At 42.4% G+C, this 16,004-nt stretch overlaps 1 protein-coding gene across 3 annotated transcripts in view; it reads right to left on the bottom strand.

Annotated features, from left to right (window-relative positions):
- LOC6615197 (ATP-binding cassette sub-family A member 13) overlaps positions 1 to 16,004 on the bottom strand; it is a 42,746-nt gene that overhangs the window by 24,904 nt on the left and 1,838 nt on the right. Inside the window, exons 1-14 of one of the 3 annotated variants that reach the window (XM_032725995.1) lie at positions 9,282 to 9,583; positions 9,087 to 9,229; positions 8,250 to 8,333; positions 8,052 to 8,192; positions 7,925 to 7,972; positions 7,568 to 7,707; positions 6,495 to 7,501; positions 6,312 to 6,432; positions 6,013 to 6,203; positions 5,615 to 5,952; positions 4,890 to 5,542; positions 3,446 to 4,704; positions 2,666 to 3,371; positions 2,279 to 2,337 (exon numbers count right to left, since the gene is read on the bottom strand). In XM_032725995.1, the coding sequence (XP_032581886.1) occupies positions 2,279 to 2,337; positions 2,666 to 3,371; positions 3,446 to 4,704; positions 4,890 to 5,542; positions 5,615 to 5,952; positions 6,013 to 6,203; positions 6,312 to 6,432; positions 6,495 to 7,501; positions 7,568 to 7,707; positions 7,925 to 7,972; positions 8,052 to 8,192; positions 8,250 to 8,333; positions 9,087 to 9,229; positions 9,282 to 9,583 (5,192 nt within the window). Of the gene's footprint in view, positions 1 to 1,476; positions 2,338 to 2,665; positions 3,372 to 3,445; positions 4,705 to 4,889; positions 5,543 to 5,614; positions 5,953 to 6,012; positions 6,204 to 6,311; positions 6,433 to 6,494; positions 7,502 to 7,567; positions 7,708 to 7,924; positions 7,973 to 8,051; positions 8,193 to 8,249; positions 8,334 to 9,086; positions 9,230 to 9,281; positions 9,665 to 16,004 lie in introns of those variants that run through there. The other 2 variants (XM_032725994.1, XM_032725996.1) reach the window with 2 other exon arrangements.

Genomic DNA, 16,004 nt, shown 5'->3' with positions numbered 1-16,004 from the left:
AAAGCGGCCAAAAATACTTCTAGTTGAGGTAGACACTTAAAACAAAATTTTCTTATTTTTGTAGCAAAATTATATAAAAAAAATCACCCGGATTGAACCACTATCTCATATAGCTGTCATATGAACGATCAGTTTGAAATTAAGTATGGTATGTTAGTATGGAAAACTTTTTTGTTTTCAATTATTTTGCAACGAAAACTTGGAATCGTAGCGAATTTAATGTTTGCTTGTGTATATTTGAGTCACCTGCATAATGCGCATGTTAAAATAGGGGTTTCTTATATGCTTATAAACGCTGAGATCTCGGGAAGTATTTATGTCTAGTTTGTGCAAAATAATTCAATTTATTACACCCTTACATGTATTGATTTCAGTCCCAAATTTCACTGAAGGATCACTATTATCAGCCGGTCAATATAGCCGAAATTTTTTCAAAAGATTAGATGAACGAAATGTTCAGAGTTAGAAATACTTAGAAATATTGTCTGTTTCCATTGGCATATCATTCTTTAAGATTTCAGCATTGCGAAATATGCATAGATTTTCAAACTTATGCGTCTTTTTTTAATGACATATGACAAGATTTTGAATTTCACATTTTCGATTTTGGACAAAACAAACATTTATGTATATAAAGCGTATTAACTCAACAACAGATATCAGACATAAGAATTCATATATACATCATTCTCTTTATTAGTTTTCAAATTGCAATACAAAACTTCAGACAGATCCTATTAGGATTCCGCCCTGACATATACATATACATACCTATTTTTTATCGATAGATTGATCTTACATTTCACGTACACAGTAAATATTTATTAAAGCTCTATGGAAATAATGTTTTGGGGCAAGGGAGGGACTCATAATGTCTAAACAGAACACCCAGAATTAAGTAAATTATTGCCACGTAGGCCCCAACTTATCACATCTTATCACATAAAACTGGTCTAACTATTAAAAAAATTGCATTAGGGTACTAATTTACATGCATATGTCGGCTATAAACAAACGTTTCATGACTTATAAACTAATTTATTTCACCCACGTTAATAGTAAGTTTCAAACTTCATTATAAAGCTAGCATTTTTAAATATTAACGCAGCTAAATTATTAGAAAAAAAATTTTTCTGGGAAATCCTTTGCCTTTTAAATTTCTAATTATTATTATCTGCCTAATTATTTCAAATGACGTCCAATATTCGATAAAATAATAAAAAGTAGTACACCGAAATCAGTTTACAAAACAAAAAAAATGATTTGTCTAGTTGAATATAACAGCAGAACAATATAATTTGGTTTGCTAAGCTTTCTTAATGGTCATTTTAATTTCTTAATTACTCTAATTTAGTTTTGATGCAACTGTAATTTTGAACACACTAAAAAGTCCGGAATAATAACGATTATTCGATTAAAAAATGGAATTTGAATTTAGTCGTTTTTGGTTTCAAAATCGGAGTATGACTGAGTCGTTTAAGTTCTTGTCTCCTCATAGCCACAATGAATATAGCCGGTTTCGAGAGTGCCACCGACAGCAGGGGATTTGCTTGGCAGATCCTTCCTGCCATCCTGCTGCTGCTGATCCTTGTGCACGCCATTGCTGCCATTCGACTCGCTGCTGTCAAGGATTCGTTCGAAAACGGTCTCGAAACGGCAGCGACTCAGCGAAAAGCGAGCCACATTCACGCAGACATCGCGAAGGATGGCGAAGAGTTCAGAGAGAAGGGGGGCATCGCCCAGGCTGCCAGGCGAACGGATCCTGACGAGGAACCGCAAGCTGTGGGCATAGTGCTGCAAGTCCCGGGCTCCCGGCAATCGTTGACTCAAGCTTCTTGAAAGAATAGCCTGTTGGGCGGGGCCGCAGAAGCAGGTCACGGAGTAGTAACCACCATGTTCTGATTTCAATCGCTGCGGACTATTGCTGGCGATGACCTGGCCCGCCCTAAGCACCGCCACCCTTTGGCACAGATGCTCGATCTCCGAAACGGAATGAGAGGTCAGCACCACCGCTCTGCGGGCCAGCAGCAGCTGCTCGATGGTGGCATACACCATGTCCCTGGTCACGGGATCCATATCGCTCGTTGGTTCATCCATCAGGACGGTGGGCGTGCATCCGCAACAGGTCACAGCCACAGTTAGCTTGCGCCTATTGCCGCCACTCAGGTTCCGCACCTGGACATCCTTGTAGGGACGCAGCTCGTACGTGTCCAGCACACGGTCCAAAAATTGATCCAGATCGCGAATGCCGCGCAGGCGTCCGTAGAAGCGGATGCACTCGGTCGTCGTCAGAAGCGGGTCCAGCGGGTTGCTCTGCGGGCAGTATGAAATGCCGGGCTGAAAAACGAGTTGCAATTAATACCACAGTTGTCAGGCAAATGTAAAGCCACAAAGAACATGACCGAGCCACACTGCGTATAAGTAACATTCTGCAGATAGCTATTGAAATAACACAAATAATTATTCTCAGTTAGCACAAAAATATGGTGGCTGTTTTTGGCTTTTAAAACATGATTTTAAACTTCTACAGTTCAATTGTTTCCGTGTATGAATAATAAATAAAATAAATAATAATCTTAAAATCATTTTCAATAAAAGGTTTGTTTGTTTTTAAATTAAATATACTATCATAGCTTAAAATTGGATCTTAAAAGAAGTTACTCACTTGCTCGAAGTAAATTTGTCCCACGTCGGGCTGCAATTGCCCAGTGAGCAGCTTGAAGATTGTGGACTTCCCGGCTCCATTCTTGCCCAACAACCCGAAGCATTCGCCCCGCTGGACACTGAAGTAAACATTACGCACCGCATAGTGCCCGCGGCGGTAGGCCAGCCAGAGATTCTCCGCCCGCACCGCTTCACCGGTGGCCACGCAGCTCTTGAAGATGCTCTGGATGTTTACCAGCTTCAGCTGACCCAGTTTATCCAGCTCGCGGCGGTAGGTGCAGTCCAGCAACCGCTCCACTCGCTGCCACAGACGCCGCAGAAAATGACACTCGATGAGGACGTTGATGATCAGGGCGGCCACGCCCACCAAAAACAGGGCGGTAAAGTGGCGCCCAAGCAGGTCACTGGCCAAGGGATGCTTATACGATTCGATGTCGTAGCGGCGGAATACCAAGGCCACCATATAGTTCTTGCACAACTCCAGGAAGCCGTCTCCCAAAGCATGAATTGGAAAGATCAAAAAGGCCTGGTTGAGGGCGTGGCGCCAATCATCCCACGCTGGCCCATCGCCCACCACACCCAGGATCAGGATGATGCCCATGGTGACCATCGGGACAATAAGATTGGCGCAAAAAATCGACACAATGGCAATGCTTGAATCGCTGAAGATCTTCTCAGCCACATGAACAGATGGAACACAGGCGAAGCTGTAGAATAGAAAATATAGAAAATGATTCAGCATTCATAATTCAGGACTCCCTCTCTCTCCTCAAGAACTCACCTAAAGGCCAGGGACAGTCCAATTATGCCCACCAGCTGCTGGCGGTCCACAAAGACAGGCATTCCGAACATCAGGATTACAACGAGGCAGACAATCAGACCCAGGACCATCACCAGATAATCCCAGATGAGGGCCACCAGCCAGTAGGTAGCCGCGCTTACTCCGCACAATCTTTGCTGCAGCTTCTCACCATTAACACGCTCGTTTACCAAATAAACGGAACCGGAGGCCACTACCAAGCCAAAAGCTATCAGTAAGATAAAGACCATAGACCCGTCACCTGCCTGCCGAAGGATCGAGCTGGTACTAAGTTCGGCATAACCCAGTTTCCACGGTTCATTCAGGGTAAGGATACTGGACTCTGAGTCGTTCATAGTCGTGCGCAGTAGCTCCGAGTTGAGGTCGTTTAACCAGGCCATCATGGAGTGATATCCCTTATTGTTATACCAAACTGTAGCACCTGACCCGTTTAATCCATAGCCGCCGTATCGGCGCTCGCTATACTCGCCCCAAGAGTTCAGGACCCAATCGTAGGCCTGTTCAGAAGTATTGAATACTCTGCACTCTCCCATATGGTCACATGAGGTTCTTAGCTGTGGATACAGTTTCTCGGAGAAGCTGGTTGCCCTTTCCTGTGACAAAAACTGAGTGGTTTGGGGATAGAGCGATCGGGTCAGGGGTAAAACAGTGTCGAAGTCATCTTCCAGACGATAGCTGACGAACCACATGGCACACAGTTCGAAAAGAGCTGGGAGCAGGAGGACATAGAGCAGGAGGCGGTAGTTCCGGGACAGGTGCCTCAATCGCTTGCCCATGAGCAGTCGGAATTGCTTGCAAGCGGTTGGTGGTTCGTCTGTTATCATTGCAGGGCCTACGACTACTCCACTCCGATCGCTGGCAGGACGTCGAGGTCCCGTTTCCTCGCCATTCCTATTTAACTGCTCGAACTCCTGTTCCAGGCTAGAGCTGGCTGTGAGCTCCACATCGCTGATGCTGCCAGCTACCACTTGGGACTGCAGCAGTTCCAGAAATTCGACAGCTCCTGGTGTTAGATGCTCCGCATAGCTGGCATTGATGGTCAGACTGTGAGGGTAATCTGCGGCTCCCGAATGGGTTACCTGAGTCTGGGGGAGAAGCTGCTGTGCCTTCTGGATGACGAAGGTTACTCCAGTGGCATCGGCGCAACGTAATCGAATGCTATAGTTTGAGGTACACAAACACTGCAGGGAGTCTCGACTATGCTGGGCAATAATGCGACCCTAGAAAGGTAAACAAAAATCGAAATGCACATATTTTAATCACCAGCGAATACTAAATTACAGCTTAATTAATACTTGTAGTAAATATACAAAATTCCCAAGCCAATATAGATTCGCATGTTCATTGCAGATTCAAGAAGATATTCTATAATATGAATCAGATTGCACTTTTGTTTCATACTTACATTCCGCATTATCACAAGTGAATCACTGAGGTACTTGGCCTCATCCAGGAAATGGGTGGCAAAGATGACTGCCCTCCCTTGACGCAAGCGCTCAATCAACTGCCAAATGTCCTTTCTAGCCTTGGCATCCACCCCATTGCAGGGCTCATCCAAGATGACCACACTGGGCGAAGCAATGAAGGCTATGGCCACGCAGAGGCGTCGTCTGTAGCCCCCGGAGAGCTGCCACGAAGGATAAGATTCGTGCTTACCAAAGTTTAGACTTTGGAGGGTTTGGGCAACCTCTGAGCGGATCTCCTCCACACCTCCACTCCCACCTTGTGGTATCTTGATCTGTGCATACAACTGCAGGTGCTCCCGAGCCGTCAGCGTGGGGATTAAGATATTATCCTGCCAGCAGACACCCACTTGGTGCTCTCCGGACAACAGGACCTTGCCACTGCTCTGCCCGATTTGTCCGGTGAGCAACTTGATCAGCGTGCTCTTTCCAGCTCCATTTCGACCCAGAAGACAGCTCACCTGGTTGCGCGCAAAGTCGAGGCTTACGTTTGAAACAGCGCACTTGCTGCCGTACAGTTTGCTAACATTAACCAACGAGGCGCCCAGTTTGCCGTCCAATTGCGAGCGACTGACCTTCACAAAGCTGTAGTTATCTGCTTAATCCGAAAAATAATATTTTGATTTAATGATCAATCCATCCATTCAATCCATCGGAAACCACATACTTTTCTTATAGCGCTGGTAGGCCAGTCCAATAACCGCATACAGCAGAAAATCGAGGAGGAACATGAGCAGCGCCATGGCGCACTCACTTCTCGCAGGACCCACCTGGATGAGATGACGTACTGTCAGTCCCTCCTGCTGCAGCTCCATTCGCATCAGCTCGCCCCAGCCCTTGGCAAAGGCCGTTGTGAAGGAGAGGTCCACCAGGAAGCCCTCGAAAACGCTCAATTTGGCATCGAACATCAGCACAATGATAAACGGACAAAGGCTAATGAAAAATAGAAGGGCGGAGGCCACAGCACCAATGTTTGCCGAATTAAAGAAGTTGGTGCACATATAACTGGAAGTCGAGCGTAAAAGTTAGTTTATCCATACATGGTGCAATGTAAGAACTACTTACCAGAACGAAATTAGGCAAAGGCCAAAGCTCAGGCAGTAGAACATCATGAAAAACCAGTTGGTATAGCCCAAAATACCGCCACTGTATAGGACCACGCTGATCAGCGCAAAGATTACACAAATCTCCAAAAAACTTATCAGCGCCCAGGCTACCAGCTCGGAATGCGCCTTCAGACCCATTGATCGCATCAACTAAAGGGGATAGATATAAAATAGGTTTGTAAGAAATTTAAATGTTTAAAATAGCTCATGTTCCATATTGTTTTAGGTGAAAATAATTATTTATATTCATATTCTCACCATGCTATTACGGCTTTCTCGCATCCAGATGCGTTCCCTTACACAAAGAGCCACGAATACAACCAGACCGAGTAGATAAGCCACCTGGACACCTTGGGCCAAGTACAAGCCACGCTTAAAGCTACAAAAATTAAAAAGAATATATTGAAAGGACTAATTCAATTGATAATGATTAACTCTTACACATCGTTAAGGAAGGACGGATAAGGAAATTGCTTGGTGTAGAACTGCATGTTGTCCACTTCGAACTTGTTCTTTTTTTTGGCATCCCCAGATCCACCGAAGCCTCCAAGCAAATCTAACAAACCCTGCCGTTTTGAGCGCTTCAGCACATCTTCATCCTTGAGCAGGAGCAGATCTGGGTCACCACTTACGACTGTCTGTTCTGTAGTGACCATAACTTCTTCGGTGGTTATCCCATCCAAGGATGAAGGAGAAATGGTAGTTTCCTCCTGATCATTCGCAGACGCTAATACCTTTGGAGTGGCCTGCTCGTCACCGCTTTCCTCCAGACTGAGATCAAAGTCATCATCATCCTCATCGGACGCATCGTTCTCCACTTGCTTGATGCTAAAAAGACCACTTAAGGAACGCCCACTTTCAGGCCCATCCTCCTCCGGCGCAAAGCCCGCCTCTTCTCGCTTGCTCTTGATAATTCCCAGGTCGACCATCTGTTTGAGCTGAACGAAGCCACGATGATACTTGAGGTCAATAACCATGCTGTCGGCGGGTCCGGGGAACCAGAATCTGTTCCGGTTCTCAAAAGTCGGCTGTGTGTTATCCGTATCCATATGCAGGCGGTAGGACGCTTGCTTTAGACTTACGTCCTCCATATTGAGGGCGGCCAAAAACAACTTGTTCTGATTTAGTTCGTAGGCTCTCTTGTGCAGTTCGTCCACACTTTCTACAGCCTCAAAACGATCGGCCGAAACGCAATCCATTAAATCTGCCACGGTGGTAAGAATATCATATATCAGTTGGTTGGTGCGAATGTATTGGAAGACCCTTTCAATTTCCCCAATATCGAAGTCATCGCCGACCAAACTCTTGACCAGTGGCGACTTGGCCAACTTGAGCAGATTATCGAAGGCCTCCTGGAAAGTAGCGTTTGTGTGCAGCTTGGTGAGAATAGTAGCTGCTGCACGACTAAGTTGCTTCAGCCTATCCAGTTCCTCAAAGGTAGCATTACTCTGTAATAATATAATTATTACATTCTCGCGTTTCTTATTAAGGTAAATTGCAAAGAAAAAACCTACAAACTTCACCACGCTTTCGGTCACAGCGTTGGCAGGGGTATACAAGATCCGTCCCTGGATAATCGGCTTGATGGTGTTCCAGGTGAGTTTGCCTTGGTTCGTAGAAGTCACATCCCGGTAGAGGCGCTTGCAGTATTTAGCTGGTGGTTAGAATGGATATAAATACAAAAGCAGTTGGCAACTTGGGAAAACTTTTGGAATAAGTTATTGTACACCCTTACAAACAGAATGTTTGGCCGCGTTTAAAAGATAAGCCCCTTTCATTTAAGCAATAGAAGCAAAGATGGGAGTTAAGAATATAATTTGTTTGTAATTAGGGAGCTTTTCCAATATTAAAAAATATTTGATCATGCTCACTTGGCCTCCAGTCCGTGGGAAGATCTTGGGATCGACGACGACGACGGGCTGGAGGCAGAGCAAGATTGGAAATTTGCAGTGTTTGGGAATTTATAAGGGGACCTCCTTTATAGAGGGTTCAACTCACTGGGCATTGCATCGAGCTCTGCATCGTTGGCTTGGCTAAAGTCCTCGGATTCCAGGATTTCATTGACCAGCGGTATAGTATCGGTATTGGGAAACGGATGACCACACAAAAGAACGCCCAACTTCACGAAGGTCTCGCGATCTACCAGAGAAATCAGTTGGGATTATTTGGATAACAGCAGTTTACATTTAAACATACTCGAAAACAAATGTTTGATGTCGAAGCTGTAGTTCATTCGTCGTTCGATTTCGGGCACCAGGGAAATTATTTCACTTATGTTACCTGTACAAAAAACGAAGTAAAAAAGTTGCAAATCAATGAATATGGTATTCAAACATATTTATACCGAACAAAAGAGAATGCTATAGTCGAGTTCCCCGACTATCAGATACCCGTTACTCAGCTACTGTAAATGCGAACGCGAAATATAATCATTTTTCTGGGATATCGATAGATATTGGTGAATAAAATGAGAAAAAAATTAATAATTGATGTAAAATGTGGGCGTGTCCGGTTCGGCGGCTTTAGAGCGTTAGAGTTGGTGTGCAAAAAAAGTTTTTGCAATGACCAAAATAATAAAATTATGACAAAATTTCGAAAAATGGTTCAAAAGTGCGGGCGTGGCTGTTTTGTCGAGCGTTATGAGCGTTAGAGTGTGCGTGGAAACATAGACCAACAAACTTGCGCTGGGTCTTTGTCTCTAGAATCTGTATGCAGAATCTCAACATTCTAGCTTTTATAGTTCCTGAGATTTCGACGTTCATACGAAGATGGCTAGATAGACTCGGCTATTGATCCTGATCAGGAATATATGTACTTTATATAGACGGAAACGCTTCCTTCTGCCTGTTACATACTCTTCAATGAATCTAGTATACCCTTTTTCTCTACGAGTAGCGGGTATAAAAACCACAAATCCTATACCCAATAACTTAACCCTGCGAAGTTGGGAACATTAGAAAGTTTGTTTACACAGTAACCCTATGCAAAAATATCTGAATGTAATTATTGTAATTTTAGGGTACTACCACTTACTTCGTATGATATCGAGCCGATCACTGGTGATCAATGTAGTTATGGCCGACACAAAGTTGGCCTTCTCGGCCAGCTCCACGACGGCCTTGTGGAGCCGTTCGTCGGTTACGAACGCGTTGACCACATCGATCACGGAGTGCAGTCTGAAATTGAGGAGTCTGTAAAAGCGTAATTTGGGAAAAGAGACTAGCATACGGCGCCTCCTTCCAATGGGAATACTCCTCGTAGGGATGGGCCGGCTGGCAGCGGTTCTCAATACTGCATATGTAGGAGAAGGCAGCGGGAACCACTTGGTTCTTGGTGGGCAGCAGGCGGGTGGGATACTGGCAGGCCTCCAGCTCCTCCGATCCGTACTTCAGACGGATCAGGTAGAGCAGCATAAAGACCATCACTGGCCAGGCCAGCAGGATCAGACTCAGCCCTTTCTGTCGCCATCGCACCAGCAAATCCTTTCGCAACAGCTCCCGGACCTCGCGACCATTCAGGTGCACCCTCATTACGGCTGACTTCTCCGTTTCCTGTCACTTGTCCCACTGGCGATCTCTGTGTTGGCTTGATCACTCGGGCATTTTTGTCGTCTGCAAAGAGAAAATCGAAATGACTGACACCTTTTAGTATAGTTCTTTATATCTGGGCCAAACAAATAAATAATAAAAATATCTTCAATCGAAAAGTCAAGGTGACAAATAAAACATTTCGTTTGAAAAATATACACACAATGGCTGTTATAATTATAATCATAATTTTTTTGATTCAGCTAATTTTAATTTTATGCGAATCTTATTGCTACTTAAGGTAAATATTCAGTTGAAATAAAATTCTATATTGATGATACAAAATAATTTATGTTAAGAATTAATACATCTTAGTTATAATTCCAGTTAGTTTGTTAAATATATCAAATTAAAGTTGTTAAGCTATAATTTCCGTTCCTTTGACAAATTGGAAAAATCCACCGAATTGGAAATAAATTATTTTGAAAATAAAAAAATAAAAATTTGTTATGTGAGAGTACTTTTCTAGTAATTTTGCGGAATACATAAGCGGCATTGTAACTAATTTACGTAAAAATTAACTAACGGAGTTGGTCAAAACTCACTAGCTATTTCTACTTCATGTACATAATAGCGTAATTACTGCTACAAAGTATGGTCGAAACTAAATAAGTTTCTTTTAAATCTGTTGTAACCATCAAAAGGATAGTTAAAAACACTGTTAACCGTTTATTTTTAAAAGTAAGCAAGCAAGCTTACAGGATCCGTCTGTATGAAAAAAAGTTAAAAGCTATTAATGTAGCAGGCGCTAGGTGGAGCTCGTGTGCAATCTTGAAAACAGTCCATCTGGACTCGGATTACCCCTGTTGGTATCGGGATAGTGGAGGCACTCGACTATGGCGTTCTAAAAAATGTCAGATTACTTAAAATTCATAAGATCTTAGCGACAAATTATAATTATTCCCCCATAAAGTATTTAGAAGTCATTTTCCACTGCTGCAGTTGTAGACAATATACTACCCAATAATTATCGACATATCCAATCGAACTAGCTCTCGTGATATTTTGCCCATATTTAGCAACGGAAGAGAGTTGGGCGTAAATTGTGGGGACAGATGGGATCTCATATCTACGGATATCGCTTCCCCAGCATAATTAGCCCCTGTTGCTTTGTTAGCCGCCTTTGTGCCGTTAGCCGCCTTGCTAATTCAGGCTATTCAGTTGTTCGCCTTGCCGCCAAAAGTGCTTCCCGGTGGCAATCGAAGAGCTAAGCCGCATAGTGCCATTGTGGCAGTTAACGTCATTTTCTGACAATTATTTTAAAACGTGCCTTTATTATTTGAATTAAATTATTCAGCGGAATACTCTGAGTCACCGGCCAACCAGGCAAAACAGCTATGCCTTTAAGCAGTCACTCAGTTTCAAGATCAAGTAAAATTAACTAAATTCCTTTGTTTTAAAAAATATTCAAAATTTGTTTCAAAGTGTGAGCGTGACTGGTTGGGCGGCTTTAGGGCGTAAGAGTGGGCGTGGCAAACAAATTTTTCGCAAATCGATGGAAATTCCCAAGACTAATAAAATTATAAAAAATTATCAAAAAAATGCTGCAAAAAATGTGGGCGTGGCAATTTTTCCCCGTTTTTAGGCCGTTAGAGTGGGCGTGGCAACATGTGTCAAAAAACTGCGTCTTTGTCTCTAGAATCTGAATGCTGAATCTCAACGTTCTAGCTTTTATAGTTCCTGAGATCTCGACGTTCATACGAAGATGGCTAGATAGACTCGGCTATTGATCCTGATCAGGAATATATATACTTTATATAGTCGGAAGCGATTCCTTCTGCCTGTTACATACTTTTCAACGAATCTAATATACCCTTTTACTCTACGAGTAAAGGGTATAACAATATAAAATTTGGTTCCGGTTGCAAGAAACCCATACTTCACAGTGTTATTCTATAATTAAATGATACAATGTAAATACAACATTAATTGAAAAAGATTAATGCAAGAATATTAATTCTAAATTTTGTATTTTAGAGTTTACCATGTGGCCTCGCACAAGGTTTAGGCCCTCGTAAAACTGAAAGATCGGCCAAAGAGTTATGGCCCAAACAGGAGCTCGACGTATTCGAGGTGAAGGTGCCCGAGATCGTAATGGCGTTATGGCGACCAGCTGTCCATTTGAGCCGAGTGCGGATGAAAGATAGCCGCAGCCATTACCTGGACGGCCAGATTTATGACCCGGACAATGTCGAACTTCGCAAAACCAGTTACAAATCAAATAGACGTAAGCCGAGCAATAAACGAGTGTTTATTCTTTTCGCCTGTTTCGTATGCAAAGCTCGGGCCGAGACTTTTGATGAACGCCACCCGCTGATCTTGCCAAGATGCCAATCAACTCCGTCCCGATTTAATATGTACATTTTGAATACATATGTACATATGTATGTATGTACATATGTATGCATAGAGCTAGCTCAGTGTTGTGAACACTCTGACTTATGACTTTTGGCTGGGACTTAAATCAAAGTGGGAAAATCTCGAGAGGCGAGACAAAAGAATATTAAGTTGCCTAGAAATATAAACAGAAACTAAAATCTGGCTCAGGGTACTTCAGTACTTAATACGCTCACTAGCCAGTGCTTAAACTTGCTAGCTTATAAAATGTATTTGCAAACTACAAGAACCACATCATCAGAGAGTGATAATATATAAGACGTTCCAATTACTGTTTGCGAATATTGATAAACAAAAACAGAAGCAATCTGCTGAATAATCTTGCTTACGCAATCGTCCCGAATCATTTTTATACCCGTTACTCGCAGAGTAAAAGGGTATACTGGAGTCGTTAATGAAGTATGTAACAGGTTCCGGTTCCGGTTCCGACCGTATAAAGTATAAAGTATATATTTCTGATCAGGATCAAGCCGAGTCGATCTGGCCACGACCGACTGTCCGTCTCCCCGTATGAATCACTCGATATCAGGATATATTAACCACATTTTATTTTGATATCTGATAGACATTGTTTATTATTGGTTAAGGTGTAGTTTCCAGATTAATACGCTGCAAATATCCACCAAAAATTGCAAAATATTTCAACCATCAACTGTGTTCTAGAATATATATTTCCCTTTGGAAATCTTAGAGATATAATTACAAAATATATATAAAAACAAAATGCGCTTACTTCAAATGGGGGCAGTTTCATAATATGTGCAACAGTTAAATTTGTTTCTAACCACGCCAAAATAAATGCCAGCCCCACTGGCAACTCGTTTGGCAAAGCTTATGGAACCAGATCGAGTAAAATACCAGATTTAGTCCCAGTTCCAAATCCACTTTCAGTTGCATTTGCCGATTAGTCAATGGCCTATAGCATAATGTTGCAGTGGACCCAATGTCATCATCAGCGGGGATTATCTAATGCTTGATTGATCCCCGGCTAATGTTGCGTGAACCGATCGTTCCAGTTTCCCGCCGGCAGAAAACTGGGCCAAATATACTATGTACATAGTCGTAGATGGTGTAAATGGTTATTTGCGAGCGGCTTATCAGCTCCATTCCCGCTCGCTCGTCACGGCGTCAGGGACTTTAAGCTGATAATTACAAGGTAGTCTGCGAATAGCAAAAAATGAGTAGCGGCTAGTGCAGTGGCTTTAATTAACAGGTAAAGCCTCCCACAGGCCTGACACTCCAATCCAGTTCAAGGAAGATATTGGCCGTATGCAAATGTGTTAATGCCTGCGATTCCACCGGCAATTAGACACTCCCGGCACGTAGTCCCCCCAGTGGCCAGGAGAAGGCAATGGGCATTATGCCCCCTTTGGCCATAATAGCCAGATGTTTTCGCGTACTTTTTTACAAGTAGGTACCTGCAAAGCGAAACTAATACTAATACTTTTGGGCTAATTAAAATACAGCGAAAATAAGCGAATCTGCGAATCTGATGCAGTTGCGAAACGGGATTTCGTGGCTGTTTCGAGATCCCATCCCACCGCCGCCTCCCCTTTTATATCAAAACTCGTTTAGATCACGTTTGGTTGCTCAATATGCAAATGAATTCCTGGAATGACCCCAGACAGCACTTAAGTGCTGTTTAATCGAAAGTTCGTTCTAAGCCAATGTATTTAGAATCTCCAGAACGACTAGACTTAAGTGTTTTATAACAATATAGCAAACCGCTGTATTCGAGGCAAGAAAGAGCGTATCAACAGGTTTGTATTATCATCCGTCCAGAACTCGAAATGCTCCATTGACCTTTAAGAGAAGGTGCATTTCGGTTACAATAGTTTTATTGTTATCTCATAGATACCTACATATATCTACTAGCTACTCTTTTTAACAAGTAACTTCACAACTTTTTATATGTGTGAACTTCCATTCCATTTGCATATAAGTACATCTCAGCTGTCCTCGACTGACAGACGCACTAATTCAGATGAGAACTTGACCCACCTGCGCCGTCTCCCTGAAAACCTCTGGTAATCAATCCGCACTAGAAAAATACAGGAAAGTTTTGAAGCTGTTCGATAACCTATATATGCTTAACATTTAGATTCAGTGATCCTAAATGCTGTGTGCCACTTTATAGGAATGGTACATCATCAAAAATATAAATATAAAAATAAATTAAATATGCATAAAAGTGAATAGATTTTCTTTCAGTGCCCGAGAGGCAGAATCAGCATAAACATAAAACTTCGCCAGACGACTGCCAACTTGAGTGGATTCTAGCCGCAATTTATCATCGATCTATTGGCTAACTCGGATTTCAGCGCGACCTTGACCATGAGTCTTCACTAATCGCAAAAACTAGCAAGTCGCGCTAACGAAACGAAAACAGTGGTATCAAAGTAAATATAAATAAGGCGAAACTGGTTTGTGGACTGGTCGCCGGCGTGATCCCCTCCACCCTTTAAATGGGTTTGTGTAATGCATTTTGCTTGGATGATTATCCCACTTAAATTGTACATGGAATCTTTCAGTAGCTACCCCCCTCCGCAAACGCCCTTTATGTTCCGCGACAGCTGATTAAATCGCGTGTGTCCAAGCGTTTAAAATCGCACGCGTTTTGCCGGGTTTATAGTGCAGTTTATGCAACATTTCATATCTCGGTACTTTGACTGCAATCCATCTCATAAATGCACTCACCTTTTTTTTATTTCTTTTTCTTGCGTTCATTGTACAATATTTATGCCAATTTGATTTGATTTACCCTTTTCTGTGCTCTTTAACTGCATTCCAGCTCATTAGTACATTCATTCAATATTAATTGGTATTCTTTTTCAGGAATCAATTGATTAATCGATGGCATATAACCACAATGGGTCTTGAATTTCAAATTTTGACTATGAGATTCTATATAATGTTAAATTATAATTAAGCGTGCAGTGTAAGACTGGATGTACTTTTAACTTCCGCTTGGGAATAAGAATGACTTACTGTTACAAAATATAAGTAAACCGTATTTCCGATTTAACAACTTAACTTTGCATTAGAAACCGCATTAGTTGCTCTCCGACTTACAAAAACGCGATCGCCGGCACTGAAGCGTTGAAAAACGCACGCGTTTTCCTGTTTATACTTTTGAATATTGATTTTCGATTTGTGAGCCAACTTCAACTTGAATCACATCAAATCGAGCGACCGGCCAACCGATCAGCATGAGTCGGCAAGAACCTGAGCAGACTTGGCTATAATTATATGCCCAATCAGATGTAGATTCTGCCGCATACTCGTATTTTATTTATAAAACCCATTCGGCTGGCCATAGGAAACGCTGCTCACTTTTTATTTATTTATTTATAAGTTGTTGCTTTTTGATTTTTACTTTTAGCCCGATCAGCAGCCAGCAAGGTCGCTGCTTACATGTGCAAAAACTTGCAATGCAATTAAGTCTTGATAAATAACCAGTCTGATAATAACGCTCAGTGCCCCTGGTGGCGGAATGCTAAAAGATTTTATGGTAATGCCGTCGATAATCGCGAGACGCTCAGGAAACGGAAGACGAATCCAGAATGCCAACTAGGCTATGGGCCAAACTCACTACTCCTACTATCCTGCTCGAAAGTACCCCTAATTTGAATGGCATTTTAAATCTGTTCCTCTTTTCCGCATACCCAGCTAAAACAAGAGAGAATGCTATAGTCGAATTCACTATCAGATACCCGTTACTCAGCTGGTAAAGGAAAGATTTAAATATTTTCTGATCGGTAGAAATTGGGCGAAAAAATTAATAGAAATAAAAATAAATGTACAAATTGTTTAAAAGTGTGGTCGTTGCAGTTTTGAGCGTTAGAGTGGGCGTGGCAACAGTTAGAAACAAACTTGCGGCGCGTCTATGCGACTGGAATCGTCATGTTCAATCTCAACACTCTAGCTTTAATAGATCCTGGGATCGACGAACAGATCAGGAATATAC

This window comes from Drosophila sechellia, chromosome X, assembly GCF_004382195.2.
Source record: "Drosophila sechellia strain sech25 chromosome X, ASM438219v1, whole genome shotgun sequence".
Classification (NCBI taxonomy): domain Eukaryota; kingdom Metazoa; phylum Arthropoda; class Insecta; order Diptera; family Drosophilidae; genus Drosophila; species Drosophila sechellia.
The sequence above is the reverse complement of the archived record's forward strand: the minus strand, read 5'-3'. Positions and strand labels throughout refer to the sequence as shown.